Source organism: Aspergillus glaucus, assembly GCF_001890805.1.
Source record: "Aspergillus glaucus CBS 516.65 unplaced genomic scaffold ASPGLscaffold_2, whole genome shotgun sequence".
NCBI lineage: Eukaryota > Fungi > Ascomycota > Eurotiomycetes > Eurotiales > Aspergillaceae > Aspergillus > Aspergillus glaucus.
The window spans coordinates 858,867-882,908 of NW_019170454.1; the positions used below are offsets into that span (position 1 = coordinate 858,867).

Sequence of the window (24,042 nt, forward strand, 5' to 3'; positions counted from 1 at the left end):
GAAAACGTAGTCAAAAGGATATCAAAAGCTCCGACTGCTGGGACTTTTTAGGATTGCTCGACACTCAGTAGCCTCTGGTTCGTTGAGGCGTGCGGGTTGCGCTAAAAGTTCTGCCGGCCCCGGGCGGTGAAGTTTTTCGAGATGCATCCCACTTTTTGACGAGGGGAAGAGTCAACGCTCTGTCTTTGCGCTTTGTGACCCTTCAGCGACCCTCGTTTTTGTTCATCTCTCTCATTCTCTCGCTCTCGAGAACCTCATCGACACAATGGCCAGCGAGACTCCCGCCGATAACCCGGTCGCTACCAACCCTACCCTCCCTGACCGCACCGCCGATAACGCCGCTCCTCAGGGTGAAGTCTCCAAGAATGCTGCTAAGAAGGCCGCTAAGCTGGCCAAGCAGGCATCTGACAAGGCCGACAAGAATGTGAACAAGGGTATTGGAAAGTCGGAGGCCAAGAAGCCCACATCCAAGGCTCAGGGCAAGAAGAGCGATGGCCCTGCTTTGATCGGTATCGATGTGACCAAGGAGGAGGACTTCCCCGGATGGTATCAGCAGGTTCTCACCAAGGGTGACATGCTGGACTACTACAACGTCTCGGGATGCTTCGTTCTCAAGGTAGGATACCATGCGCTCAGTGAATTCCTTCTTCGCATCGTTACTGATATACTGCTAGCCCGCTTCGTACTGCATCTGGGAGGAAATCCAAAATTGGTTCAACGTGCACATCAAGAAGATTGGCGTCAAGAACTGCTCGTTCCCGCTGTTCGTCTCCGAGGATGTGCTTGAAAAAGAGAAGGACCACATCGAGGGTTTTGCTGCTGAAGTCGCTTGGGTCACTCATGCGTATGAAATTTCTTCCTTCGTTTCTACTCGATGGTTATACTGACGATATCTTTAAAGAGGCTCGACTCCTCTCGATAGAAAGATTGCCATCCGTCCCACATCGGAAACTGTCATGTACCCCTACTATGCCAAGTGGATTCGCAGCCACCGTGACTTGCCTCTGAAGCTCAACCAGTGGAACTCCGTCGTCCGGTGGGAGTTTAAGCACCCTCAGCCTTTCCTCAGAACCAGGGAGTTCCTTTGGCAGGAAGGTCACACTGCTCACTTGACTCAAGAAGCTGCCGATGACGAAGTTCTGCACATCCTTGACCTTTACGCTCGTATCTACGAGGAACTCCTGGCTGTTCCTGTCGTCAAGGGTAAGAAGACCGAGAAGGAGAAGTTCGCTGGTGGTGCTTACACCACGACTGTCGAGGGTTATATCCCGTCTACTGGTCGTGGTATTCAGGGTGGTACTTCGCACGGTCTTGGCCAGAACTTCAGTAAGATGTTCAACATCACCGTTGAGGATCCTTCGGTCAAGGGTGACGAGAAGAAACCTCCTCTCCACGTCTGGCAGAACTCGTGGGGTCTGTCGACCCGTACCCTGGGTGTCATGGTCATGATCCACAGTGACAACCGTGGCTTGGTTCTCCCTCCTCGCGTTGCTGAGACTCAAACCGTCGTCGTCCCTGTCGGTATCACCGCCAAGACCTCCGAAGAAGAGCGCCAGAAGCTCTACTCCGAAATCGACGGCCTTGTCGCTGTCCTCACTGCTGCCGGTATTCGCGCCGTCAGCGACATGCGTGAGGGTTACTCCCCCGGCTGGAAGTTCAACGAATGGGAACTCCGCGGTGTCCCTCTCCGTATCGAGTTCGGTCCTGGCGAGTCTAAGGGCCACTTCGTCACCGCCGCCCGCCGTGACGTCCCCGGCAAGGACGGCAAGTCCTCCATCCCCATCCCCGAACTCTCCACCGCCGTCCCGGCCATGCTGGAGACCATCCAGAAGGACCTCTTCAACCGCGCAGACAACGAGTACCGCACCCACCGCAAGAGCATCACCAACTGGGATGAATTCGTCCCTGCCCTCAACGACAAGAACGTCTGCCTCATCCCTCACTGTCTCACTGAGGAGTGTGAGGACCAGATCAAGGATTTGAGTGCTCGCAAGCACGAGGAGGACTCTGGTGTCGCCCAGGACGCCAAGGCTCCCAGCATGGGCGCTAAGTCGCTGTGCATTCCCTTCGACCAGCCGGAGGGTATTGAGGCTGGTGTCACCAAGTGCACAAACCCCCACTGCAACCGTACGGCTGAGAAGTGGTGTCTGTTCGGCCGTAAGTGCCCCCTGTTCACTTTCCTTTCAATTACTTTTCTGCCTCTTCTGCTGGAAAATGGATAACGACTAACGTTCACTACAGGTTCCTATTAAGCTATCTACCGCGTCGGAGCCGCACGTATACATGTTGAACCCTCTTCTGTTCATACTACGACAAGGGTTGTCATGGATTATATGTCCTTAAAAGAGAATGAGAAAACCGGAGGCGTCAAAAAAAATTTGTTTTCCTGATGAGTTTGACGATGATGTGAGATGTGTTTGATACCTTATGGATTTACCAATGCAAGAAGCAGACTGTAACCAACTTTCTTAAGTATAATGATTGTAAATTTTTATTCTTGTAGTTTTGATGATCACACTGGGATGGGTAGCCAGATGTGCAAGTATATATACAAGATAGAAACGATGACTCGCTAAATGACAGGATGAAAACAATTTGAAAGGAAAAGGAGAGTAAATCTCGTGGATGATTGACGACGGTGGTTCTGAGACAATATAGGAAAAGTAAAGTAGCATGATATGCAATGTAGTGCAGAGACGTAAAGGAAAAAGGAATGAAGTCCGTGTATAGATGCAAAAGGAAAGAAGCAAGGAGCGCTTGTATGCATATGTAAAACATAAAAAGAAGACGCGAGATAGAGAGTGTGTGTTCGCATGTATAAAAACATGAGAAATCAAAATCGAACCGTTTCTATCCAGTTCATAAATCAATAAGTCTCCACGGAACGCATCTCGCGAGCCCAGTATCCACTGTTAGACGAGCAGGGAGAGATGACATTCCGAGTGGGCAGTCTGTACGCATTGGCGCCATAGTTCTGCATGCGAGGCTCCGCGAAACCAGGACTAGGAAGATGAAGAACATCGTCATCGCCATCGTCGGAGAAGTAACTGTTCCGGTCCTCGCTGGAGGATGCGGATGTTTGTGCACGGAGGCAGTAGACCGAAGGCGCTGTGTTGGATGATGATCCGTGTGAAGAGAGCGTGTTCGCCGATTGGGAGGGAGCGAGGCTCTTGGAGATGGAGACTGAACGCTTCTTGTTAGAAATGCTAGGGGAGGCGGTTTGACATCGGAGAGGGATGTCTGTGTAAGCCGGAGGCATTTCGTTGCTGAGTTCCTGGGGTAGGTCTGGTGTGTCGAGGAGGGAAGGAGATGGTGGGGGAGCGTCTGTGTGTCTGCGTCGGCTGCCAGATGTAGAAACCCGGCCCAGGACCTTCGAAGGAACGCTCGTGGAAATGCTGGTGCGCGCGTCGGAGCTTCTGCGGTGCTTTATGAAGGAAGCCGGTTTGAATTTAGAGAATTGGCTGTCCTTTCCGGAAGCAGCAGTCTTAGGAGGCTTGGGCACTCTGTCGAACGATTCCCGTCTTGGGGAGGGAGTGAAAGCTGGTCCCTGCTCGGGAACAGGTACGCGCTGAAAGGCTTCGTGGGAGTTGATCTCGCGAACTATTGCATCCTGCAATGTCTCGAAAGTAGGGTGGGGGCTGATGGCTTTGGTGGAGGTGTATGCTTGTCTAAACATGTCCATAATCTCCGCGACCTTTGGGTTTGCAGAGGGGAGAGGAGACATAGAGGTAGGTGTAGCTGATGGCAGAGGGCTGTTCATGACCTCAGCAATGCTAGGGTTGCATTTCATATCGTTGCTGCTGGGGGTTGGTGGTTGGATGGCCCGGTGCGAGGCTTTGCCCTGTCTCCCGCGAGTGGCCAAATCGGTGTCAATCGAGAGATTCAGGGTGTTCTTTCGCGAAGGAGTAGGGCCGGCTGGCAGGGAATAGTTGCGGGATGTCGATGATGGACGCCGGTCCGCCGTGGATGGTGTTCCCCGGTCCGGACTCGGTTCCTTCACGCTTTTCGCTGGGGTCGGCAGTGTTGGGCTGTCTGGGATGGGTGTGTTGCTCCAGCTATCACCTTGCTTATGAGCTGGAGGAACGCTCAGGTGTCCACCAGGGCTAGGAGCAGGTCCCTTCGGCGATGATCCGGGCTGTTCAGCTGACAAATTCGGTGCTGATCTCTGCGTCCGCAGACGAGGTCTGTCACGTGTCTGGGTTTCCCTCGGGGATGTGACAGGCTGGGAAGCTTCCTGTGCGCCCGGATTTGCCGTCTTGTTCTCCTTCGGTCCAATATCCGAACGACCACTGCTGGCACGCTTGTGGCCCTTTGCGTTGGTTTTGGCAGAGCCACCCGAAACATTCCGAAATCGCATGCTTGTGGCTCGAGACCGAGGACGGAAATCGTCTTTGTTTTTTCCACCACTCCTGTCCGTCACATCGTCCTGAGATAGAACCGACCTAAAACGGGAGTAGATGCTTCGTTTGCGAGGTTTTTGTTGTTGTTGTTGTTGTTGCAGAAACCGCGTCATGTTCCGTTCCGCGACATCTTCGTTATACGGGGACAGCGGTGATGTTTGGCCCGGTTGCTGTGCTTGCTGCCGCTGCGAGGAAGCAACAGCTTCTAAGAGGTCGACATGTCGAGGACTTTGTTGTGTTGTGCGTTGACTCGGAGCACGAGAAGGTACTTGGGATTTGGGAGAAATAGGGCGTTTTGGAGACATAGGACGTTTTTGCAGATTGCCTTGCAATTCTTGGAGCTGCTTTTCGATTCTCTCGAAGTGGCGGTCCACTTCTAATTGCGAATCCGATGGCTTCACAATCTTAATGTGAGGTGATAGAGGAGGGCGAGTCTGTGTGTCGTGCAGCTCGGAGTAGTGACTGTCAGTTGTACTAAGACCAACGTCACACGGTGCAGCTCCTTGACCAGGAGCCTGCAACGGATATTTCTCCGCTAGGAAAAGCTTTCTAAAGACGACCATGGTTGGTCTGAGGGTCTGGGGGAGTGGTATTATCCAGAAGTATTGCGGGTTGTTGAAATGCGGAAAGCCGTTGGGAAAGCGGGATATTTGAATATCAGGTGTGGACTTTTTAGGTTAAAAAATGACGAAAACTCAGAAGCTTAAGCCAGGCGATTCGCAGTCTTCTTAAATGCAATGCAATGTCATGATCCCGTCAAATGTGGTCTGTGTTAACCGTTATACGTCGAGTGTCATTCGTGAAAACAAAGATAAGAAAATAGTAAATTCAAAAACTCGGGTCGAGAAGAGCGCCATCAAATTTTTTTTTAACAAAAAGAGGGAGACGACGAGTTTAACTTTCAAAACTATCTGCCTGGACCGGCTTCGTAGATCCAACAGTCGCATCTGGATCAGGGGGGCACAAATGGGGCTTGAGAATTGGTCCGTCTTCCGTGATCCATTGTGATGGGATCACGGGCGAGAAAAAAGAAAGCCTGAAGGCCGAACCGATGGAGACAGAAGCTGAGAGGGGAAAAAGTGATGTACAGGCACATCAACCGTAAAGGTTAGTCTAGACGGGCCCCTAGTGGCCGCGGAGCACACTTGACGAAGTACTCTAGACGGGAAATGCCCGAATTCACAAAGCTTATGCATGCGTGTCTTTTCTAATTCCGATGCTCCGAGGCCTGAAATCAGTGTGTGCTCCGACGAGTATTATGAACACTCCTGATGAAACGTGCAGCCTGGCCCTAACGTCCTCACTGCCATACTCCGTACAGAGTACAGAGAGCACTGCTCCGTCGAGTATTGGGCAGTACCCAAAGGATGGATTACATGTGCACGGTCGTAACATCCGGGCTCCACTTTGACACGCTGCTATTGGATTCGATCTGCGGTTTTCATTCATCCAAAATCACCGCGCAATATGATGGGAATCAGCAATGGTACCGATGCTCATTGGAGGAAGAATTCATACGGCAAAACTGCGTATCCCGTACTGGATTACCGGACAGCTCGTGATGGTGGGAAAAAGAAAAGAAACAAAGAGAGGCGAGTCCACAAAAAGGGGTGAGTCCGCTCGGAACACTCCGCGTACTGGCATTCGGATGCCATTGGAGAAGAAGCAAAAAAAAAAAAAAAAAATCAAGTTGCGGGAAATTGCAGTCTGGGGCCCACGAACTGCCTCGAAATGAAGAGCCCACGAAGTGAACGTGCAATTGGCACAGCCAGACTATCGATCGTCCCACAACAGAGAATTCCGTTGGCTATTTCGTGAGATGAACGTGCGCCCCGAGCTTGCTACCAAATTAGCGTTGGTGACTGATCCAGCGGCGTCTTTTCTTATTTGATCATTTCGAACGGTTGGCCCCTCAGCCTTTGTAAGAAGGAAGAGCCAAGAGGCTGGATTTTACTATGAGACCTATCTATTGACGGCGTTAGTGGGTGATTGTGGTTCTTCTTGGGGACGATAAATGAAGACCAACATATGGGGCCGTCAGTTAACGGGCAATTTCGGGAGAGTCCCTTCCTTCAACAGTAACGAGGGATTGCTTGCTTTTCCGTTGATACTGCAGCAATTGATCTTCAGCTATTCTCCATTACTAGCTTTCAAGCACCGTATTCTCGTTCATCGCCACTTTAGCATAATAATGCAGCATGAAGAACGAGCAATTGGACTCGGCGATCATCCCAACTGCCCGTCGCTCCAATGTTTGTCCGGGGCTGGACAGAGTCCCGGGCCGTCTCCGCGGTAAAATTACCGTAAACGCCACTGCCGATGTCATCGGCTTCGTTCCCCTGAAACACTTCCGAAAGCAAAAAGTATGAACACACGAGTCATTCCTCTTCACGACTAATTCACCCCATCTCAAGGTTGAACTATTGATCAATCCTCTGGTCCGTCTGTTCCATACAGACGAGACGAACTGTTAGATTCCCGTCAATCCTACGGAGTACAGCCGGATACTAGTCGGACGGGGCAGACTATCCACGGAGAATCACCGGGAGTACAAAGTACGGAGCACCAGAATAGTATTAGTCCATATTCCCACTCGAGGATGGATAGTCAAGTCTGAATATTGAAGTTTCCGGCAAGCTGACAGCCGTGACAGGATATTGGTCCGTTCATAGTGATGGGGTGTTATGTGAGTCAGTATACGCCTCACTACTGTGACCGGCTGCCCCGAAAAGTTATCCTTTGCGATCACTTCCATGGGATGTGCAAAAATAAAAGTGCATAATAATAAACATTCCACTCGTTCATTTTGCCCATCATGAAGTCAAGTAAATTGGGCTCAAATCTCTTGAATTCTATTTGTGGATGCCGCAAATCCGGAATCTCGACCAACAGATCCTAATCGCCGCGCCTAATTACCGGGTCAGCTCTTGGGACTTGGTCTATTTGGTACTAGAGCGAAGCAATGCCTGCTCTGATCTATTTACGATATCCAAAATCCCGGGACGTGCCCTGTCGGGTACGTACGCACTCCGTCCGTACTTTTATAAGACAAAAAAAAAAGGAGGATAAGCAGTCCCGCGGAAGACCGGAGCAGTGCCAAATGCCATTGATTTGGAGACTGATTGATATTTCGGTCTCCATATCGTATGCTCTTTCTCTATTTGGTTAGTTCGAATGTGACTTGGTCTTTGCGCCTTTGTCTCTAGCGGCTACTATCACAATTGACAGTGACATCCTTGAACTATGGTTCATAACGGCCGACTTTAAACTCTGTTTGAACTGTCTGGATATCGAGTACGAATAGGCGATGCAGATGTGACTCGCGTATCCGTATCCCTGTAGAGTTTGTCTTTGGCATCTAACGCACGGCAGATCACGAACAAAGAGCACGGATAGTTTTACAGGGGTACCCTGCTCGGAACCATTATTGACAATAAATACTCCGTACGGGGCAAAGTACTTGTAGAGCAACATGCTAAGAAAAGATTCTTGCAATACAAAGCATGGCGGGATAGCATGGCACATCCCCCTTATTGATCTCATCCATCCTTGCCGCGAAAAATAAATATACATTCAGATCGCTCGATCTACACATGGTCATCCCTCGGTAGTCGCATAGTGCCAATACGTTAAAAAGTACTCGATTGGATTATGCGTACACATACATCATCTTTGTAGACTATTCCGTCGATCCTGTAAACCATAGCATACGTACATGCTGTCACCTGTCATATTCAGCCCCGTCCTTCCCTACCGAATGCACATGTATTACTCCATACCCATAAACATAATCCGCAACCAAATATCGTAACCGACCTACTCCGCAGGATCCTTATCCTTGTCAGACTTATCTTCCTCCATCCCACCCCCCGATCCAGACGCCCTCTTCCGCTTCTTCCCTTTGTCCACCGTAGCGGGGCTAGAGGGGCGCCCAGCCAACATAGACGGCACAGTGTACAATGACGACAAAGAAGGCAAAGAGAGCCTGGGCGCCTGTGTCTGTGACTCGTTCGCTCCGGTGGTGTCTAGGCCATACGGCGTAGGGAATGTCGGGGTTCTGGCAGGAAAGAAGAAATCTGGCCGGGAGAAAAGTTTGTCGTTAAGCGAAGTTGGGCCGACGCCTTGGTCTACGACGCCAAAGAAGCATCTGAGACTGGTTATGTCGAGAACCACGGGTCCGTCCTCGGTCTGGCTCGGGGTGGGGTTGGAGGGTTGGGGGACTTGGGGTATCATTATGGATGTGAGGCTGGTGGCTGCGGAAACTGTGGCGGCAGAAGCTGTAGCAGCGCTTGGATGGAAGTAACTCATGGCGGGAACGGTTGGAGGTCGAATGATTTGAAGAACAGAACTGTTGGCTCCAGGAGCTGGAATGGCGCTGGGAGAGAAGGTGCTTAAAGAGCCAACATTTGGAGGTTGGGCAGTTGGAGGGCCAGCGAGGTTGGTGAGACGTGGAAGGGGCAGGTTAAGGGACTGACCAGCCCTTATGGGTGCCAACTTGACGCCTTGTGAAGCCTGTCCAGCCTCCGAGTTCACTGTTAGATTATTGACGGCCTTGGACGCATTGGTGTGGCCAGTGCTCTGATGACCAGTGTTCAAAGAAACGTTGAAAGGTGCAGAATTGAAAGGCGCAACTCTCGAGGCACTAATGTTCGCGTTGGATGGACCAACGTTGGAAGACGGAGCACTGGGGCGACTGGCATTCGGATGTCCAGCGCTGGAAGGGCGAGCACTGGCTTGCGAAGCACCCGCGTTAGAAGGACCAGTGTTCGAATGATCAGGGTTGAGAGGACCAGTCCCAGAAGCAGGCTGGCTAGAAGCTGAAGAGACCTGCTTCGACGAACCAGCACTCTGATGACCAGTGTTCGTAGGACCAGTTTTGGAAGTACCAGCACTAGAAGAGCCAGTCTTTGAATTACCAGCAACTGGAGTACTGACACGCGAAGAACCAGCGTTGGGTGTATTGGCGTTGGAAAGGCCAGCTTTCGAGGTACCAGCAGGCAAAGAAGTAACGCTAGAAGAGCCGACATTGGAAGTTCCAGCTTTCGAAGCACCAGCCCTAGATGATCCAGCAGCCGAGGCATCACCATTCGCCGAAGCAACATGAGGAGCTTCATCCTCAGTGTATTCCTCATCGTACCCCTCGTAGTAATACTCTTCATCCTCTTCGTACGCAGCATCTTCTTCAGCAGCGGCGGCAGTAGCAACCTCAGCTTCGGCAGCTTCCTTTCGACGACGAACAGCAAGCCCAAGTATATTCGTGGGGCCAGCGCTCTCGCGTCGATCGTTGGACTTTTCCATGTAGTTATTGTAGACTGCGTCTTCGATGGCTCGTCTCAGTTCTCTGAAGCATTCGAGTGCTTCTTCGCGGTTCAGTTGGAAATCGTTTCCGAGGAGGTTGAAGTCGATCTGGAGCAGTTAAACCAGTTAGTATAGAACATAGGGCACTGGGTATATCGTGTTTCTGATAATTATTCGAAACAGAGACGCGTCTTATCGTCCTGAAAGTGACGGAAACAAGGATCGACCTACCTTCGTGTAGTTCGAGTGCTGAATAGCTCTCCAGAGGAAGACGAGATTGTCGTCGATAGTGACAGGATAAACCGGTGGTGGCATGAAGGGTCCTTTCTTCTTCTGAGTCCTATAAAGTAAGGATCTGAGCCTCTCTTGGGTGTATTCGGACATCTCGAAGAGAAGGTAACAGGATCAAGGAAGTTAAAAATGTTATGAGCAAGAATATAAGATGTGGGGTCGTTGATGTGCGATTTTAAGAAGATTGATGTGCTTATATGTGTGTTTTCATTCAGTGAAAGGCCTGCTGGTGTGCTGCCATTCACTGTTCTTCCCTTTAGGGTTGACCCAAACAAGGCCATTTGCAATGACTTAAGAATTCAATGACATTATATTCTCATTATTTGACATATCAACCACCATAGAGTAGACTTTCACCCCATAGCCTGACGGATGAACCGCTCTGCGGACTCCTTGACTGCATCTGCCAGAACCGTATGAGCTCCTCGAGCCGCATCCACCGCGCCGTCTATCAGAGCCTCGTGCCCGGCACGCTGGTCACCATCGCCTAACGACGCCTTCGAACTATCACCCTTAAGCCAAAGTTCCGTAATCTCGTCCCGCCCAGGCATATACGCCACCACACAAGCAGATTGAATCGACCGGTGTTCTGCCGGGTCCGCATCCAGCATCAATTTTGGCCCTTCCTCGTCCTTCGTCGACTCATCAAAAACAAGAGCCGCCACACCACCCGCTACCAGGTCAAGACAATCAATGCGCGCGTCTGCAATAGCAGCAGATGCCGCCGTAATACATCCAGCCAGAACGTTCATCATGCCCCAGGACGCATCGTGCGAATCTGCCGCATCACTCCACCAACGGTCGTCCTCCGCTTCTAGCACCGTAATTGTGATATCCAGTCCACTCTTTGGCCATCGCTCAGCGACAATCACGCCGCGCAGCGCAGTTTCCAGGTGTACGCCGAGGTCACGTTCGCTCGTGTCGCGGATATGGCCCTTCCTCTTGCGGGCGGCAAACGGGGCGTATTTGACATGTGTTGTAAGAACGATGTTCGGCGAGAATGTAGCAGATCGTGGGAGGGGTTTGGGGCCGTGGACTGTGCAGGCCAGTTTAAGGGAAGACGATGGGGGAATCAAAGACTGAGGAGACGAGCGCGCAGCGGCGAGAGAGGCTGATGGTTCAAATTCAACATAGCTGGAGCCGGAGGCCGTGGGAATGATGCCGGTTTTCAGGACTAGATTGAAGAAGCTCGTTAGTATGGTAACTCGGTTCCTTCAATGGGAGGAATATATATCCTTACATATCTTGCGCAGCTCGTTCGACTGCCTTTGACGTTTTGGTCTTTCTGTCGCAGCGCCTGATGCGGATTTAATGGTAGAGGCAAAAACAGCAGGCCGTGTGCCGCTGGGCGGCCCATTGATTCTTCGTCTGTCCATATTGTAGTAATATGTCTTAATCCACCAGGAGAGCTTTAGAACTGACGAGCAAAAGAGTCGTCGTCAAAGTCCATAAACGGAAATCTTGGAAGGTTGTTTGCATTGTTTGGTTGACGCTAGGCGGTGAAGCGCTCTTTTTCTTCGCTTCGCTTGTTGATTTTTCTTCTTTCCCACTTTTCCCTCCTTTAAATACAGAGCTCCCTCGCTTTCTGTCAACATTCCTTCTTATGATGAAGGAATTTGCTATTTTGATATCTCAATCGATTCAGTACTAACAGATTGTAACGTGAGTCTTTCCCTCTTCTCCCCATGAACACACCTGTCTGCATGATGGAAAACTATCCAAACTCTGTTCCGGCGACGCAAGATGAGCCATGAACAAAACATGCATCACCATCTGAAGACATTTCGAGCTTTCATTTTGCTTTATTGCACTCAATTGCTTGCCTTGTGCACATTGCTAACGTGCCATCAGACAGTGTAGACAGTGTAATCGTCGCCAGCTTCGTGCTCTTGGACGGGAAAAGTGGATGGGTATGTTCTTTTCCCCCCTCTCTTTTTCTCCCCTCCTTTTTCCCTACGAGCCGAGTCACATTTTATGATGAAAAAAATTTTTCAGTTCTGCTTCTGCAAATTTATTGAAGATAACAAAATACCTTACCAAATCCTCTGATATCCTCGACTCTTCTCAATTGTCATCTGCCATCTCGAGTTTTGAAAAAGAGACTAACAGCAAGATAGTATTCAGGCTGCCTTGATACCGGTCAGCTCAAGATTATTCATTCATCAAGAGGTAAGAGAGCACTACTCAAGGCACAGCAGTGCCCTACACCCATCGCGTTCCCTTTTTATGATGACAACGAGTCAATCCATTCAATGATCTCTTCGGAGAACCGCCCCTCGAGCAACGCACCGCGCTGCAATCCAGACGGTGAAATTTGGCCCAGCGATCCATCCTCTTCCTCCCTCATACCATACCTATGGCTTTCACATGATGGCTTCGGGGATGATTGGTTGTGGAGTGTTGGAGGTTGGGCTCAGTCGTTGTTGGCGCGTTTCGTCTTCGGCTGCTTTGTGGTTGTGGTTTGCTACGCTTGACTTGTGTCGATAACGCTTCTTTGGGTGCTTGTCCGTTTTGGGCGACATGTCGAGGGAGTGGAGTCGGCAGGGGAAGGGATGAATTACCCGGCTTGGCTGACTTGCCTCGTTTCTTTCTTTTTTGGGAGATAATGAGGCATTCGTGCTCCGTGTTACGCTTCAACCTGTTACGTTTGGTAGCATGTGCTGACGTTTTACTTTATAGTAGGGATACCGTTTATTCTCGCTTTTAGAAGTAGCATCTTAGTCCTAGTTATAAATGTCAATGAATAATTCTCCGATTTTATCTTAAATATCTTGATTGATTGAATTACTTCTCGCGTATGTACAGCAGAACAAAAGGCCCAACCACTCACCATCTTGGATATCGATCTAGTTCCATGTTCATGTAGTCATCTCTCATCATCTTTCTTTGTATCCTTTTTTGAATTTTTGATCTCTTTCTAATAGACCTTTTTCTCTTTCTTTCTTTCTTCGGGGCCGAATCAGAAAACAGAAATACATATCAGAACATAAAAGGAAAAATAAGTTAAAAGCAGTTATAAAGCACAAAGACCAGGAGCAATCCAGGGTCAGTCGAAAATAAAAAATGGTATAACAATCAGGCTGCTGTCGTAGCTCTCATCTCATAAGCATAAGCGGCGGAAGCGCGGGGGGTAAGAAAAGGACCGTAAAAGGTTGTTCGGTGTTTATATTTTCTCCTCAGTCGGGGTTGTGGCACCGTTTCTCGACATGCTGTAGGGGGCCTGTTGAAGAATGGATGTTAGCCTCACCACGGATATATAAACAAGGAGAAGTTGCATACCAAGACTCGCTTTGCGTTGCATACACGCCATGCTAGGTTGCGAACGTTTCCATCGGCCTGGACGACTTCAGGGGCCAGCTCGATACCGAAGCTGTGAACCAGGTTAGCTTTGCTAGAACTGTCATAGAAAGGCAGGAAACTCACGTTTGATGTACGGCGAAAACGACCCGCTTGGCGAATTTACCATCCCGTTCAACGAGACCGCCAAACGACTCGTCCACACCCTCAGGAGCAATCTCTGGATCCCGATCGAAACAGTTGCGGACAATAGGCAAGAGAGCAGATTCCACCGATGTCTCGGCCAGAGCCGGGTTCTGCGAGAGCATGTCCTCCTCGTTGAACCGGCGGATCCGGATCTCGAATGGGCGAGAGATGGCCATGACATTGTGCTTGCCGTTGTGGTGGTACCGGAACTCAAAGACACCCTGTGTCCAGAAGAGCTTGTCTCCCGAGAAGACGACTTCACCGGTCGCATTCTCACGGCCGTTCTCGTGACGCTGGACCTCATCGCTCGTGACAATTCCCTTTTCACATGTCGAGTTGTCGTAATGGCCCTGGTTGATAGCCACCCAGCGACCTTGAGACGAGACACGAGTGACTTCGCGAGATGTATTGTCAGTGACTCTGTAGAGACCAATCCAGTCCTTCTTGTTGTGCTTGAGAGGAGCAGTCCACCTGATCTTAACCGGGGCACCATATTCAAACACCAGGTTCTTGAGGTCACCACGCCGGTCCAAAGGCATCCGGGCGTTGGCCCCTTCACGGCCGCTGGGTTGATCGGGCTCATCGATAGACGAGGAGTTAGTACTTTCAACCTCCAGCGAATAGTCATGCAGGTCATAGCCAGCCAAGTCAGCATCAATCCGCGTGATGGTCACACGGGCCGGGTACTTCTGGAACAGAGCAGTGGTGTCCTTGACAAACGTGTTGACACCGGCCGCGAGCTTGGGACGAGCAGATTCAAGAAGCTCTTCGACAAATTCAAACGATTCATCAAAGATCTTGTCGACACTTCCGTGCAGCTGCTGGAGAGAAGGAGGCAAGGACCGCTTCAAACTCTTTACCAGTCCAGCATCGCGACGCAGGCTCTGGCCATACAGCTTCTGCATGTGTGGACGCTCTACAAATTGGATGAATGCCAGACTCAGGATGTGACTCAACAAAGCAAGGAAAGTGATGGCGGCGCTGTTAGTGATCAAGACCGCACCCCAGACACCTGCGAGACCCAGCACACGCTCGGGGTTGTTCAAGAAGCGATAGATTCCATCGTAGGTCAACTTGGACGATGCATTGAAGAAGAAGTCACCATAGAACCAACCGAATTCCCCGAGCGACTCGTAGATGCTGACATTAGTCCAGACCTGCAAGGCGACGAGACCCGCGCCCACGACGTGCCGCAGGAGAACCAGACCGTATCCCCAATCAGCGGGGAAGGTATAAAGTTTCCATACGGCAGCAATGAAGCTAGCGTAGCACATAATCATGCTCAGGTGGTAGGTGCCCTTCCACTGGCTCCAAGCCTCGTGCGGACTCTCGCCATACTTGACAAAATGCCGGGTCCACCCTTTACTATTAGATTGGCGGTTGAGCAAGCATCCGATACCGATGGAAAACCAGATACGCCATACGGCCGCGTTTGCGACGAAGAGGAACTGGTATCCTGGGGTTGAAGGCGTCAATACAGCCAGAGCGAATACGAGAAACTGTACGAGCATCACAGAGGCATCTGTGTTCCGGTGCAGATCCAAATTATGGGGACCGAGCAGGTTGTGGACTGACTCCGGTGGGGTGCTGGGGTCCAATGGCGCTTGGGGCACAGATTCGTCGACAGAGGTTGGCGCAATGGGGGAGTCCGATCGGTGGGACGCAACTGCGGAGACCGAGTCCTGTTCAGTTGCGCGCTTGCGAGGCGGCGGTGGGTTGTACGTCCTGTCGATGTGAGGGTTCTCGACCAGGACCAGAAAGGCGAATTGTGCTGCATGGGCGATAATAGAGATGAACAGAACCTTGTAGCTTGCGGCCATCAACGAAATACCGTAGAAGCCAGCGTAGCCGACGGAATACATGGGGTGTGGGGCCATCTCGAAGACGCCGTCAAAGGTCAACTCTCCCTCGAGGAGGTAGAAGAAATCACCCCAGTACCAAGCATAGTCTTTTACCACACGATGGGCATCTAATTTGACCCAGAGGTTAAACAGGACCAAGACGATGCCGGCAGACCAGCGGAGGGTGCTCATGAGAATATTCTCGCTGATGGGGTGGTGACTACAAGCTATCGCAAAGAGGCAGTAAGATGTAAAGTCGCACATCAAGATCAAGTCCACCAGGCGTCTGAAGACAAGCCAAGTGTTGTACTCAATAGGAGCTTTGTCGAAGGAGTAATCGGCCCTGATCTTGGTCTCCAACTCTCGCTTGAAGAGGTCGTACACCTGAGGGTAAGGGTTCTTGCCGGTCGCCGGGTTGACGAAGACCTTGGTCTTCTCCGCCCACCGGACCAAGGTGTTATGATGCGACTGATTGTGAAGGAGCCAACCTATCCCAACATTGTAACCTGCACGCCAGAACAGGTAGACTGCGGCGAAGACGGGAACTCTGGCTCCTGCGGGGAGTTGCCAAAGCAGTAGGACGTGCGCCCCAAGAATGGCCAACACAACCAGATCGGACAGGTTCTTTGGCTCCGAGGGCGACAGAAGCTGAGAAACCATGTCGTGAGTCTCCGGAACCGTAAACACTGTGACACGTGATTCCCTTTAGCAAGCGTGTTACTGGCGTAGCCACGCAACGCATGATTGAAGCTATGCAACCATTCTAGAAGGTAGAATAAAACATTTAACATACCAGTGCCATCCGGAGTTCTCCCAAAGGCCTTCCCAGTCTTTTCCTTGGGTTCTGCCTCTCCCGTGGCCGTTAAGGCCTCAGCGGCGGTAGCAGGATTGGCTTGAGAGATGACGTTTCTCTCGCGGAGCCCATCATGTTCTTGATGGGTGCCTGTTGAAAGGCCACGATCCATAGCGGTTAAAGCTGTGGAAGCAAGAGGCTTTTAAAAAGACAAAATGAAAGTGTGAGTGAATAGAAAATAAGAGGAAGAATAAGAAGAGGAAGAAAAAGAAGGGAAAAAGGAAGAGGAAGAGGAAGAGAGCAACAGAAGCATGTGACAGTTGGCTTTCAGGGTCCAATGAGAGGCCTGAGCTCTGAGATCATTGGATACCTTTCTCTCAACAAAAATAACTTGAGTTCTTGACAATACGTTGACGTAGAGAAGAGATGAAAAGAAAAGAAGAAAAAAAAGGTAGAAGAGATGAAATTCTAGTAAGAAATGAGACGGTATTTATGATGAGGCTTTTCTTCGCTTCATTTCACACACACTCTCTCTGAGTCTCTGCCTCTAATAACGACACTCGATTCTCCTCCCTCTCACTGTCTCTCTGGGGCTCATTTCTCCGGTGGAGTCCCGTGCACGCTGGGGAACGGAATTAGAGGCGGGTGTTGGCATTGACCAATGACGCGGACGGTCGGCGATTGGCCAGCGAATCAGGCCGAAGGAGACAGAACAGGTATTGTCACGTCGTTACAACTACAGCGTCATTGTTATTCCAGCAGTTACACCACTTAATGATAATTGGTGGTCTATTATCGTGCAGTTCTTATCACAATTGAGTTTGCATTTACCACAGAATTGACTCGACTATGAACAATCTCCTTCATCCGAGTCGAATCTGAATGCCCTCGATCATCCCTAAAGTACATTACCATACCCGTACGCGGCGGTAGCAGCGGATACCTCTCTACCCTACGCAGCTATTATTGGCCAATGGGCCTAGCACTAACCGAGAGCGGGCTAACGCTGCACGCCGGAGGAGTCGCTCAATGCGTATCCGTAAAGTAGCAGGACTGGACTGGACTGGACTCGTGGACGGTGCTCGAGCATGTCCTGAATAGATGAGATGATTGAGGGGTAGCTATTTAGTGTGTACGTATAATTATGCACAAAGTATGCGCTCAGTCAATCTTTCATTAATTTCAATTGAAGATGCATCAGGGAGGGGGGCCTGATACCCATTCCGAGAAGAGTTATGATGGCATTCTCCGGCATTGGCTGGAAGAGAAGCCGGTGACATCAGTACTTAATTCTCGAGTACTCTGTACTGTCTACGCCGTATTGTGTAGAGGTGAAATACTAGTAGAAGAATGACATTATACTTCTCTGTGTACTTTGTAGAAGTAAACAATAAAGGCCTTGGTATCAACTGATCCAGGCCCTAACTCGACAATACCCCTCGATGCAGGCACATGCCAGGAACTTGATTCCGAAGAGGCACACGAGTAGCACACGGCCAGAACGAGGGAAACTGGTTGCGTTGGGGCCACAGCCCCAGTCGTGATATCACGGGATCTTCATCAGGATTCTGGTATCAGAGCCCGGAGCTTATGTGGACAGCCAGAAACCATGCTAATAATGGGAATATTAATGGGAATATTAATGGGAATATCAGTGCCGGAATAACATTATTCAATTTTTTTCAACAAGGGAACAATGCACATGCTCAACTACCTTAGTCTAGCGCCATTGCACCACGGATGCAAGGAATACACCCTGGTCCGTCGCACAGCATTTCCTGCGAATGATAATACATGTGCATTGAGGCGCCATTAACGGTGGTCATAGCAGCTGCATCATTAGAATGGCCCGGCATAGCAGAGTAACGTAGAATGTACGGAGTAGCACTTGCGCATAAAGTGCAGACATCTGGTATCTTATCGCGGCCTCCGACACCGCTCTCGTCCCCGCCAATCGCCACCGGACTTTTTGTCATCCCGAAAAATGCGGCGTGATGCTTATCAAGCACTCTTCGCCATCGTCTATCAAATCCGTCGACAGTAGCTATTGAGGTCTTTCTTTGTTACTTCTATCAAACCCGTGTCTTATTTGATTAACAGCAGAAGAGTCAACAAAATGGCACCCTCATTCGAGGAGCCAACGGCTGAATACTTCGCAGCGCCGTCAAAGATGGCGCCGAATCTGGTGGCTCCCGAACCAGGTATGTCGCTTGGCAATAGTTTCTAGTGAGACTGCTAACACAGAGCAGAACATTGTCCAGGCCCCGAGTCCGAAAAGGCAGGTCAAGGAGATGCCTGCGCCGGCTGCCCTAATCAATCCATTTGTGCTTCCGCGCCCAAAGGCCCCGATCCAGATATCCCAATCATCGCCGAACGTCTTTCGCAAATCCGACACAAAATCCTAGTCCTTTCTGGTAAAGGCGGTGTCGGAAAGTCGACCTTTTCTTCCCTCTTGGCCCATGCTTTTGCGGCAAATCCCGACTCGACTGTAGGAATTATGGATACCGACATCTGTGGACCGTCAGTTCCCAAGATGATGGGCGTTGAGGCGGAAACGATTCATGTCAGCAACGCGGGTTGGAGCCCAGTTTGGGTAACGGATAACCTGGGAGCCATGAGTGTGCAGTTCATGCTGCCTAACCGGGATGACGCGGTCATTTGGAGAGGTCCTAAGAAGAACGGGCTTATCAAACAGTTCCTGAAGGATGTGGACTGGGGCGAGTTGGATTATCTGATTGTGGATACGCCTCCAGGCACTTCAGACGAGCATCTGTCGGTGAATTCGCTCTTGAAAGAGTCCGGTGTTGATGGGGCCGTGGTGGTGACCACTCCCCAGGAGGTATCACTGCTGGATGTCCGCAAAGAAATTGACTTCTGTCGCAAAGCCGGCATCCGTGTTCTGGGCTTGGTAGAGAATATGTCGGGATTCGTTTGCCCCAAGTGCACCCACGAGTCTCAGATTTACCGAGCTACTACCGGAGGCGGTCGACGACTCGCAACGAAGATGGGCATTCCCTTTTTGGGGGCGGTTCCTTTGGACCCCCGGGTTGGCATGGCCTGTGATTATGGCGAGAGCTTTGTGGACAATTTCCCGGATAGTCCGGCGTCGCAGGCGATCAAACAGGTCGTGCGCTCGGTCGGTCAGCTGATCGGAGAGGACCCAGATCAGGTCCTGCCTGAAGATATGGTTGAATGATGAAGCCGTTATCGTTTCATTTTTTCGGTTTTCTTGGATGCATCTCAAGGCGTTTTTCTTTTGCCGGTTTTCCGATTCTGGCGTTTTTGGACATGGAACACATTTCTGATACCAGCGATTATTACTGCTACGAGTGAATGGACATGCAACTGGAATTATCCAAGTTCAAATGAAACCAAGAGTCCGTCCACTGCACTGTCCAACGGCCGCTATATGGACCTGTCGATCACCTCCCGCAATCTGCCCCTTATGGAAGCATTGCGGCGTCTAGCAGAGGAGTTGCTATCTTAGCAAGATTTATTCAACGTTGACTTTGGAATAGACTGTCATTTAAACATAAATCATGTATTTCTACAGTATGCTATATTTATGACTTGTGCATTATTTGTGCACGAATCATGATCTACCGCTTGTTCTGAATCTGAAACAATGCCCCTATCATCTAATTGTCCCGCCATCGTCAACTCTCCTCCTCAAACATGTCAGTCGAGCTGTTGCAGCGCCGAGACTGGGACTGTTTCACCAGTATAGCCCCAAACCACCCTGATTGGCGCCATAGCTTCTGATTTCCGTTCGTTAACGCCGTCTGCGACGCCCGGCGGCTGTCATTGCTATAGTTTCAACCTCTGCAACAGGCATCAGCGACAATCCTCTGTATCAGAAAGATGAATACCGTTTCTTTTCTCTGGCAGACAGTCGGGGCTTGTTGGATCTGTCTTCTCTAACTTGGCGGATCTGAGGAGGCCAAGGTGGGCCGTTTTGCTACACACTGTGCAAAGCAATTCTTATTGAAGGAGCAACAAGATATCCCCATTCTATTAAGTGGCTTTGGCTTACTATACTTATATTATACCGTATATTAACCAGGTATATTGCTTGGTTTGTGCTCAATAGGGGTTTGTCTCCATTGTGGCTAACTTCCAGTCTTTTTGTCTTTTCTTCCGCTCATTCTATCCATACAATGCTTTGATTTACTCTTCTCTTTCTTCTTTTTTCTCATTCATTTCTTGATAAGGTGCTTGGTCGCCTCTTTACATTCTCTTCGCACCTTTTGATATACACGAGTGTCCTAGTCTGGACTGGACCTCGTTGATTTTGATATAGTTCCCTTTCTTCTGGAAAGAAAGACTGGTTTTTTTTTTTTTTTTTTTTTTTTTTTTTTTTTTTTTTTTTTTTTTTTTTTTTTTTTTTTGAGCTCTTTTATTACCTTTCCTTTTTGCTTGTATATTTGGAGAAATATCGGGACTGATACAATGCAGCTCCTACAGTCCTTTGTGCTTGCCCTGCTTTTTAGCTGTGAGGCGCTCTCTGCACCCACACCAACTGCAACTCGCTCGCAACTACAAGGCAGGTCCTTCAAAATCGGGCGAGTGCGCCAAGGAGCTACCGTTCTGGACGGTGCTACTGCTCTGCAGAGATCGTACAAGAAGTATGGGATTGCGGCGGTGGACTTGGGTGTTGATGATCTGTTGGATTTTAAGCCCTTGAGCTCCGGTAACAGCCAAAGCAACGCAGATGACGACCAAACCGGAGAGGTCAGTGCTGTGTCTGTGCAGGGAGATGCTCAGTTTGTCTCGCCGGTTACAATTGGTGGACAGACGATTGTCATGAATTTTGATACTGGCTCAGCAGACTTGTAGGGTTCAATTGAGTTTCTTTGACTGCGTATAGGATGGATGGCTAACGAATTTGACACAGCTGGGTGATGAACACAGAGCTTCCATCCGATCAGACGAAAGGACACACCACCTATGACCCTTCGAAATCATCCACTTACAAAGAAATGAAGGATTACACCTTCAACATCACCTACGGTGACTCCTCATATGCATACGGCGGTGTGGGACAAGATACAGTTGACATTGGCGGCGCCACGGCCACGGGGCAAGCAGTCGGCTTACCAACCGAAATCTCCAGTTACTTCGTAGGGGACACTTATTCGAACGGCCTGGTGGGACTGGGATTCTCAGTCCTCAACATGGTCCAGCCCGAGCCCCAGAAAACCTTCTTTGACAACGTCGCCGACAGCTTGGATGAGCCTCTTTTTACTGCCCTGCTTAAAAGTGATGGTCAGGGTGAATACGAGTTTGGAACCATCGACCCCAGCAAGTACTCGGGCCAGCTAATCAACGTGACCGTTGATCCCTCCGCCGGTTTCTGGCAATTCGACTCCAAATTCTTCTCAGTTGGAAACGGACCTCTGGAACAAGTCTCTACTGCGCCTACATCAATTGTCGACTCTGGCACATCGCTGATGCTGATGAGTCCCGAGGTGGCTGCCGCTTACTACGCTCAGGTTGATCGCGCAGTGTTTGCCAACAGTGCTGGGGGATGGATCTACCCTTGCAGCTCGGAACTTCCAAACTTCTCGGTTGCGGTTGGGAATAGCTATATGGCGACGGTTCCGGGTTCATTGATTAACTTTGCTGGCGTGGGCCAGAATAGCACGACTAGTGAAGACCGTAAGTACTGCAGCTCCTTTGATATAATTAAACATTGACTAACATCTAATCTCATTCTAGTGTGTTACGGCGGTATCCAGTCTAACCAGGATACCTCATTGCAGATCCTTGGGGATGTGTTTATGAAGTCTATGTTTGTTGTCTTTGACAAGAGAGGGCCATCCGTTGCATTCGCGTCTCCTGTATGGGAAGAGTAGTCAAATTCCGGGGGGATTGTTGGATACTTCTGGCGTTGTGCATTTTATTCTATATCCATTGACTGCAAGCGAGAGACAAAAAAAAAAAAAAAAACATAGCACGAATACACGCATGATCAATTTCCTGTAGCACTGTCTATGCAAATATACTAACTAGTTAGTTAACTAAGTTAACTAGTTAGTTAGTTATGTAGTTACTAGTTACTGAATGACTCATCCCCGCAACCCTAAGGAGGGAAAAAAAAAAAAAAAAAAAATCCTTGACCGCCCGCAGAAAAAAAGCGCCCCAAGGGAATTGTTTGCTTGTACCAGTGTTGGAAAAGCCCATATCTATTCCACAATTTTAATATCTTATCTCTTGAGATCCCATTATTTACGGGATCTCTTTATAGCCCAAAACGCTCTCTAAGCCAGTCGTGATTCTTGGACGCCGGGCAGCCGTCCGAACAACAACCCCGCGATTCGCTCGATCCCGCAGCAACACCGCAACTGCCCCTCGTCTCCCGTCTTCCTTGCTTAACACATCGCCAGCGTTTCGCAGCAACCTCCCAACCCGCTCATTCGCAAACATGGCCATCAACTCAGCCCCCGAGACCTCCCTCCTCTCCCTCCTCTACCGGTCCTACCCCGCCGCCATCTCGCCTGATGCCACAGAGCCCGACCTCCTGCACGCGAGCCCCAAGATCTTCCCGCAAACCGAATTTTCCACCTCCGAGCACGCCGATATCAAGCAATGGCTGACGACAATCTCGGGCCTCCAGGGCGCCCTCACCCGTGATGACAAGGAAGCTATTTCGCAGATCCTCTCGCAACTGAACGGGCACCTGGCCTCGCGAACGACCCTGCTCGGTACCAAGCCCTCTGTCGCTGATATCTCCGCGTATGCCCTTCTGGGACCCGTGGTGGAGAAATGGACCCCCGAGGAGCGCACGGGTGAGAAAGGATACCACCACATTGTGCGTCATGTGGATTTCGTGCAGAATAGCCGCCTGTTTGGATTGCAGATCCCCGATGAGGAGAAGGTTGGCATTGACTTGGATGATGTGCGCTTCTTCCCCAAGCCCGTCGACCCCAAGGAGGAGAAGGAGCGGAAGAAGAAGGAGAAGGCTGCTGCCCAGAACCCTGCTGCCGCTGGCGAGGCGAAGACTGTTGTTGTCGGACAGGGCAAGCCTGAGCAGGCCAAGGGCGAAGAGGCCGCTGGAGGCAAGAAGGAAAAGAAGGACAAGAAGGAGAAGAAGCCCAAGCCGGCCAAGGCTGCTCCTGCACCTGCTGCCCCGCCGTCGCCTTCCATTATTGACCTGCGCATCGGTCACATCCTGCGCGCTGTTAACCACCCCAACGCCGACTCGCTCTTCGTCTCGACCATCGACTGCGGTGACGCCCCCGGCACCGAGAACACCTCGTTGGACGAAGCCACAGGCAAGACCGTGCGGACTGTGTGCTCCGGTCTGAACGGCCTGGTTCCCCTGGAGGAGATGCAAAACCGCAAGATCGTCGCCATTTGTAACCTCAAGCCCGTGACTATGCGTGGCATCAAGTCCTGCGCCATGGTCCTCGCCGCATCTCCCCGCGTCGCTGAGGGTGAGGACTCGCACGCCGGTCCCGTCGAGTTGGTCAGCCCGCCTCAGGACGCACCGGCTGGTGAGCGCATTACCTTTGATGGCTGGAGTGAAGGCGAGCCGGAGAAGGTACTGAACCCCAAGAAGAAGGTGTGGGAGACTTTCCAGCCTGGATTTACGACTATGGAGACCTTGGAGGTTGCGTTTGACAGCAGCGCTGTGCCGGTTGTGCAGGGCCAGGAGGGTAAGCCGGCTCTGGGCAAGCTGCTCACTGCGTCCGGTGGTCTTTGCAAAGCTAAGACCTTGAAGAATGCTGCTGTTCGGTAGAACTGGTTATTAAATATCTTACGTGTTGAATGTTATACGAGAAATGGATCGCATTTCACTTTTAGTGTAAAAAGCAGCTTAGGACAAGCATGTAACTTGACTTTCAATTCTTAATATCCCTTCGTTTCTATTTCACAAAGTAAAATGTTATTCCTTCCCGTTTCTATGCTGAAACTCCAGAGTGCCTCCAGTGCA

At 50.4% G+C, this 24,042-nt stretch overlaps 8 protein-coding genes across 8 annotated transcripts; 4 read left to right on the top strand and 4 right to left on the bottom strand.

The window, feature by feature from the left end:
* Nucleotides 1–265: 265 nt before the first annotated feature.
* On the top strand, nucleotides 266–2,271 carry ASPGLDRAFT_141162 (proline--tRNA ligase; the record flags this gene model as incomplete). Its single annotated transcript, XM_022541723.1, has 3 exons — nucleotides 266–616; nucleotides 675–844; nucleotides 902–2,271. 3 exons carry the CDS (start codon nucleotides 266–268, stop codon nucleotides 2,220–2,222), a joined length of 1,842 nt encoding a protein of 613 aa, XP_022405232.1. The 3' UTR covers nucleotides 2,223–2,271.
* A 184-nt stretch (nucleotides 2,272–2,455) lies between these two features.
* On the bottom strand, nucleotides 2,456–4,786 carry ASPGLDRAFT_141166 (uncharacterized protein). Its single transcript, XM_022541724.1, has 2 exons — nucleotides 3,226–4,786; nucleotides 2,456–3,183 (listed from the first exon to the last, which is right to left on the bottom strand). The coding sequence occupies exons 1-2, from the start codon at nucleotides 4,703–4,705 to the stop codon at nucleotides 2,867–2,869; spliced, it is 1,797 nt and encodes a 598-aa protein (XP_022405233.1). The 5' UTR covers nucleotides 4,706–4,786; the 3' UTR covers nucleotides 2,456–2,866.
* A 3,293-nt stretch (nucleotides 4,787–8,079) lies between these two features.
* ASPGLDRAFT_54592 (uncharacterized protein) lies at nucleotides 8,080–10,013 on the bottom strand (the record flags this gene model as incomplete). The annotated part of the gene is made up of 2 exons (XM_022548089.1): nucleotides 8,080–9,806; nucleotides 9,930–10,013. The coding sequence occupies 2 exons, from the start codon at nucleotides 10,011–10,013 to the stop codon at nucleotides 8,217–8,219; spliced, it is 1,674 nt and encodes a 557-aa protein (XP_022405234.1). The 3' UTR covers nucleotides 8,080–8,216.
* Nucleotides 10,014–10,289: 276 nt separating this feature from the next.
* Nucleotides 10,290–11,385, bottom strand: ASPGLDRAFT_42138 (3' exoribonuclease family protein). Its single transcript, XM_022545550.1, has 2 exons — nucleotides 11,230–11,385; nucleotides 10,290–11,163 (listed from the first exon to the last, which is right to left on the bottom strand). Exons 1-2 carry the CDS (start codon nucleotides 11,363–11,365, stop codon nucleotides 10,343–10,345), a joined length of 957 nt encoding a protein of 318 aa, XP_022405235.1. The 5' UTR covers nucleotides 11,366–11,385; the 3' UTR covers nucleotides 10,290–10,342.
* Nucleotides 11,386–13,152: 1,767 nt separating this feature from the next.
* ASPGLDRAFT_117652 (phosphatidylethanolamine N-methyltransferase) lies at nucleotides 13,153–16,278 on the bottom strand (the record flags this gene model as incomplete). Its single annotated transcript, XM_022539892.1, has 4 exons — nucleotides 13,153–13,209; nucleotides 13,269–13,359; nucleotides 13,413–15,999; nucleotides 16,107–16,278. 4 exons carry the CDS (start codon nucleotides 16,276–16,278, stop codon nucleotides 13,153–13,155), a joined length of 2,907 nt encoding a protein of 968 aa, XP_022405236.1.
* Nucleotides 16,279–18,222: 1,944 nt separating this feature from the next.
* Nucleotides 18,223–19,302, top strand: nbp35 (Fe-S cluster-binding ATPase; the record flags this gene model as incomplete). The annotated part of the gene is made up of 2 exons (XM_022544082.1): nucleotides 18,223–18,307; nucleotides 18,356–19,302. 2 exons carry the CDS (start codon nucleotides 18,223–18,225, stop codon nucleotides 19,300–19,302), a joined length of 1,032 nt encoding a protein of 343 aa, XP_022405237.1.
* A 1,253-nt stretch (nucleotides 19,303–20,555) lies between these two features.
* On the top strand, nucleotides 20,556–21,961 carry ASPGLDRAFT_117272 (pepsin-like aspartic protease; the record flags this gene model as incomplete). The annotated part of the gene is made up of 3 exons (XM_022539853.1): nucleotides 20,556–20,938; nucleotides 21,001–21,764; nucleotides 21,825–21,961. 3 exons carry the CDS (start codon nucleotides 20,556–20,558, stop codon nucleotides 21,959–21,961), a joined length of 1,284 nt encoding a protein of 427 aa, XP_022405238.1.
* A 327-nt stretch (nucleotides 21,962–22,288) lies between these two features.
* On the top strand, nucleotides 22,289–23,967 carry ASPGLDRAFT_42145 (putative cofactor for methionyl- and glutamyl-tRNA synthetases). Its single transcript, XM_022545551.1, has one exon. It carries the CDS (start codon nucleotides 22,531–22,533, stop codon nucleotides 23,845–23,847), a length of 1,317 nt encoding a protein of 438 aa, XP_022405239.1. The 5' UTR covers nucleotides 22,289–22,530; the 3' UTR covers nucleotides 23,848–23,967.
* The last annotated feature ends 75 nt before the right edge of the window (nucleotides 23,968–24,042 follow it).

Excerpts from the sequence above, each read along its gene's own strand:
- ASPGLDRAFT_42145 (XM_022545551.1), top strand. The coding sequence starts at position 22,531 with ATGGCCATCAACTCAGCCCCCGAGACCTCCCTCCTCTCCCTCCTCTAC.
- ASPGLDRAFT_141166 (XM_022541724.1), bottom strand. The coding sequence starts at position 4,705 with ATGTCTCCAAAACGCCCTATTTCTCCCAAATCCCAAGTACCTTCTCGT. Across the intron at positions 3,184-3,225 it reads CACAGACATCCCTCTCCGAT|TCTCCATCTCCAAGAGCCTC; the intron begins GTCAAACCGCCT and ends AGAAGCGTTCAG.
- ASPGLDRAFT_42138 (XM_022545550.1), bottom strand. The coding sequence starts at position 11,365 with ATGGACAGACGAAGAATCAATGGGCCGCCCAGCGGCACACGGCCTGCT. Across the intron at positions 11,164-11,229 it reads GAACGAGCTGCGCAAGATAT|TCCTGAAAACCGGCATCATT; the intron begins GTAAGGATATAT and ends TCTTCAATCTAG.